Source organism: Arachis ipaensis, chromosome B08, assembly GCF_000816755.2.
Source record: "Arachis ipaensis cultivar K30076 chromosome B08, Araip1.1, whole genome shotgun sequence".
NCBI classification, from domain to species: Eukaryota; Viridiplantae; Streptophyta; class Magnoliopsida; order Fabales; family Fabaceae; genus Arachis; species Arachis ipaensis.
In genome coordinates, this window is record NC_029792.2 from 101,372,141 (window position 1) to 101,376,185 (window position 4,045).

The 4,045-nt window shown below is 32.0% G+C and overlaps 1 protein-coding gene across 1 annotated transcript in view; it reads right to left on the reverse strand.

Annotated features, from left to right (window-relative positions):
* Positions 1-2,321, reverse strand: part of LOC107614401 (homeobox-leucine zipper protein HOX11-like) — a 3,227-nt gene extending 906 nt beyond the window's left edge. The window contains exons 1-3 of the mRNA XM_016316611.2: positions 1,712-2,321; positions 979-1,388; positions 201-280 (exon numbers count right to left, since the gene is read on the reverse strand). Coding sequence (XP_016172097.1) covers positions 201-280; positions 979-1,388; positions 1,712-2,015 — 794 coding nt within the window. The 5' untranslated portion in view covers positions 2,016-2,321. The remainder of the gene's footprint in view (positions 1-200; positions 281-978; positions 1,389-1,711) is intronic.

Below are 4,045 nucleotides of genomic sequence, written 5' to 3' on the forward strand. Positions count from 1 at the left end.
ACACAAATAATTAGTGATTAATTTAATAACTAATTTTAATATACAAACAGTATTTTTGAATTTTTATACAAAAATAATAAAAATATAAAAAAATCTCATCTGATTGTGGAGGTAAATTAAGTATTGTATACCACTAATGTTAGTATTTGCAGTAAAGAAAATGATTATTAGCGGACTAGTCATACATAGTGATACTGTACCTTGCTCTTCTGTTTTGAAACCAGACTTCAACTTGGCGAGGCCGAAGATTGAGTTGTTTAGCAAGAGCAAGCTTTTGTTTCTGCACCACAAAAAGTAAAATGAAATAATTAAAATTTATAACACCTGCCATAATATTCTAAAGAAGGTAGTTAAGAAAACTAAAGTACAAAATTTTTATTCTTTTGATATATTTGAAACATTAAATACTAAAAATAGTTTATAATTTCTTTTGTGATCGTAGCAGCAAGTACAAAAAGAAAAAAAAAAAGGGAACGTAAGATAGAAATACTTTCAGCTGTTCAAATAACACCGATGGTTCAATGATTTTTAGCAATTATTTTTAATTACATATAAACATATATAAATTTTATGAGCGAAATTAATAACTAAAATTATTAGAATATTTAATATCAAATATTTTAGTTTTTTATTTCAAAATACACATCTCATTTATTTGAATAAAATATACATCTCATTTATTTCCAGTACATTTTTAATTATTTTCGTTTAATAAAATGACTATTTTAAAAATTTTAAAATGTTTAAGATTGTTTTAAAATTTTTTAAATTCTTCGCAACTATTTTATACTCTCCTTGTAATCAAATTATTTGTCAGGACTTGTGTATATTTTAAAATAAAAAATATTAAAAAATTATTAAAATTTATTAATTTTATTCATTAATTAATCTTAGAACTGAAAACTAAAAGTTTCCCACGATAAAAACTCCAGGACAGATTTGGTAACTACTCTAAGATGAGTAAGATATACTACTTACAGGATTAAGAGTGTTGTGCTCTTTGAAGCTCTCCTCAAGGTAAGCGGATTGTTCCTTGGAGAGTCTGAGTTTCTTCCTTGTGCCGCCGCCACGGCCGCAGTTTTCATCTTCGTCGCTTGCTCTTGAAGAATCCCTTTGGTGATCATAACCCTCGCCATCAGAGTGATCTCTTTTTCCACCGTAGTTGTAATAGTTTCCTCCCGAACCACCGCTGTAACTACCACCGCCGCCACCGCTTCCACCACCACCACCAAATATGCATAGATCCGTCTGAAAGGAAGACGCTGCGCTATTCGGGGACGATGACAGCGCCTCCCCTTCCTCAACCTCATCATCTGCCCCCGCCGCCGCCGTCGCCGCCACGGTTGTCAGCGGCAGCACGTTTACGTCCAAACCTTTTGACACTCTACCTGCATGTTTCAAAAAAAAGGAAAAAAAAAAAAACCACATATACGCTTAGAGCATTAAAAGAATAATCAAAGAGAGAAACTCAAAGGCAGAAGCTTTTTTATTTTTTATTTTTTTAAATTTCGATGAAACCACTGACATCCAAATATTATTACTAAAAAGCCGCCGATCCAAAAGGCTTAGAGAATAAGAATTTTTTCTTTTCATTATCAGAACCAACTGGAGAGACTAGTTACAAGAGATCAAATTACTTACTATTTTGATCGATCAAGAGCATTAACAGAAAAGCTTGAGTTCATTTTAAGTGTGCGAAAATAGTATTTACCGTTTTCAGAAGGATGCCATGGGAGAGAGAGCTGAGGAAGGAAATCAAGCTGATGAAGATGAGGGTGGTTGTTGTTGTTGTTGTCCTTTGATTTTGCTTCTTCTTTATCTTCATGTTCCTGTTGTTGTGGTTGTTGTTCTTGTTGTTGATCCCTTTGTCCTTTAGTAGTGATGATTGGTCCAATGGACAAGGTGGTGGTGGTGAAGCCTAATCCAAGTTGGTTGGAAGAAGTTTCACTACGAGGCTTTTCCATGAACCCAACAAAAGGCCTTGAAGAGTCTCCTAAGCTTAATCCAAGCTCCATGCTCCTCTTATTCTATCGATCTCTTGAGAGAGAGAGAGAGAGAGAGAGAGTGTTACAAGAGGAGTGGGAAAAGGGGGAGGAAGAGGACTTGGAATTGGAATAGAAGTGTCTATGCAATCATATATACCGAAGAGTCCAACATGATCATAGGAAGACCAAAATGATCACTTTTAATCAAAATAATAACGATAAGAAATACCATTTATTGTTATCCTCCCTTTTTTATTTTAAAAAATGCAAGACTATTAATCTAAAAAAGTTGTGGAAGGAGAAGGGTGTTTGACCGACAAAGCTTACCAAGGTTGACAAACACACGTGAAAGCCTATTTTTATGGTAGATATGGATAGACAGATACTCTCATTCAGACATTCACTATTGGGTTAGCTATATAGCATTAGATATATCGGTGCCAAAGTAACTATATAATAAAGAAATACTTTTTAGTATTTTCTTAATTAAATTTTTAAAGTAGTCTCTGAGATTCTACTAATTCTTTTGTTTATAGTGTTGAGAGGAGAGAATGATAGATCCACGGACTAAAAGGCGAATTTCACAGAAAGATTGGATAGAAGCAAATTAGACCAACCAATTTGTATGTTTTAAACTTTAAATTTATTGAATTGAAATTAGAGGATCTGATTTATATATTTTAAGTTTTTTTGTTTTTTTAAATAAAAATTAGAGATTTTGATTTTTGTACAAATATGATTTTTGTGCCTTGTAAAAATTAAAAGATCCGATTTTTGTATTTTAAATTAAATGGTTTTATATTTGAGATTAACACCGCAACAACTCACAATATAAAAAAATATTATTATCAATTTAATATCAAAAATAAAAAGTATTAAGATATGTGTCGTGCATCGATTTAGTTTCTAAGATTCCAATTGTATTATTGTGATTTAAAAAATTGAGTTCTGGACACTAAAATTATCCTTCGACGACTATTTTTTAACAGTGACTTAACAAATAGATTGATGAACTAGCATTCCTTTAATTACCACATTAGATAATATTAAAACCACATTGTTTGTTTTTCGCATCTAATCAAAATAGGAATGATGACATTTTGACAGTTGTGGGCATGTAAAATAGCTTGTGCACACTCTTTTGATTGGGTGTTTCTCCTTTAATTAGAAGCAAAAACAGATAACATTATTTCACCATTCTCTTGCATGACAAAAGTGTGTCATCTCTCATCACTTTATTTGCTGAATTATTGTCGAAAAAAGTCAAGAGACCACTATGGTGCCCAACGTTTAATCTTATTCAACAAAAGATAGAAACAAATTCACTATCTATTTTACATCAAGCAATACGTGGAATAACTCCCGATATAGCAATAAAAGCAAGACGTGTAGGCGGATCTACTCGTCAAGTTCCCATTGAAATAAGATCCACACAAGGAAGAGCACTTGCCATTCTTTGGTTATTAGGGACATTCCAAAAATGTCTAGGTCGAAATATGGCTTTTAAATTAAGTTTCAAATTAGTGGATGTTGCAAAAAGGAGTGGCAATGCCGTACGCAAAAAAGAAGAGACTCATAGAATGACAAAGACAAATAGAGCTTGATAATAATACAATTGAAACCTCATGAACCAAATCAATAGATGTCATGAATTTTAGAGATCATTATGAGAATTTAATTTTTTATATTATATTAATCCAATAATTAAGCAATTTAATCAAATAGAAATATTAGGTGTAACACCCTACCACATGGAACTTTACGCTTAAGCCGTAAAACAAAGGTGGTGTGGTATCACGACCTCTAAATTAAAATGTGTACATATAATAGCAGAAATAATATAATAAACTAGGAGTCTTGAAGAACAGGTGAAATAAAAATTACAAAATAAAACGCAATGCTCAGAAAACGAGTTAACTTATGTACTAAGAAAACTATAGCTATCAAGTATAAGATAACAAAAGTAAAAATAGAGGGTCAAAGATACAAAATAACAAGCTCCTAACTCAAGTCAAGGCTGGTCGGAGAATATTCACACAAAGAGTCTATGCATAGCTTTT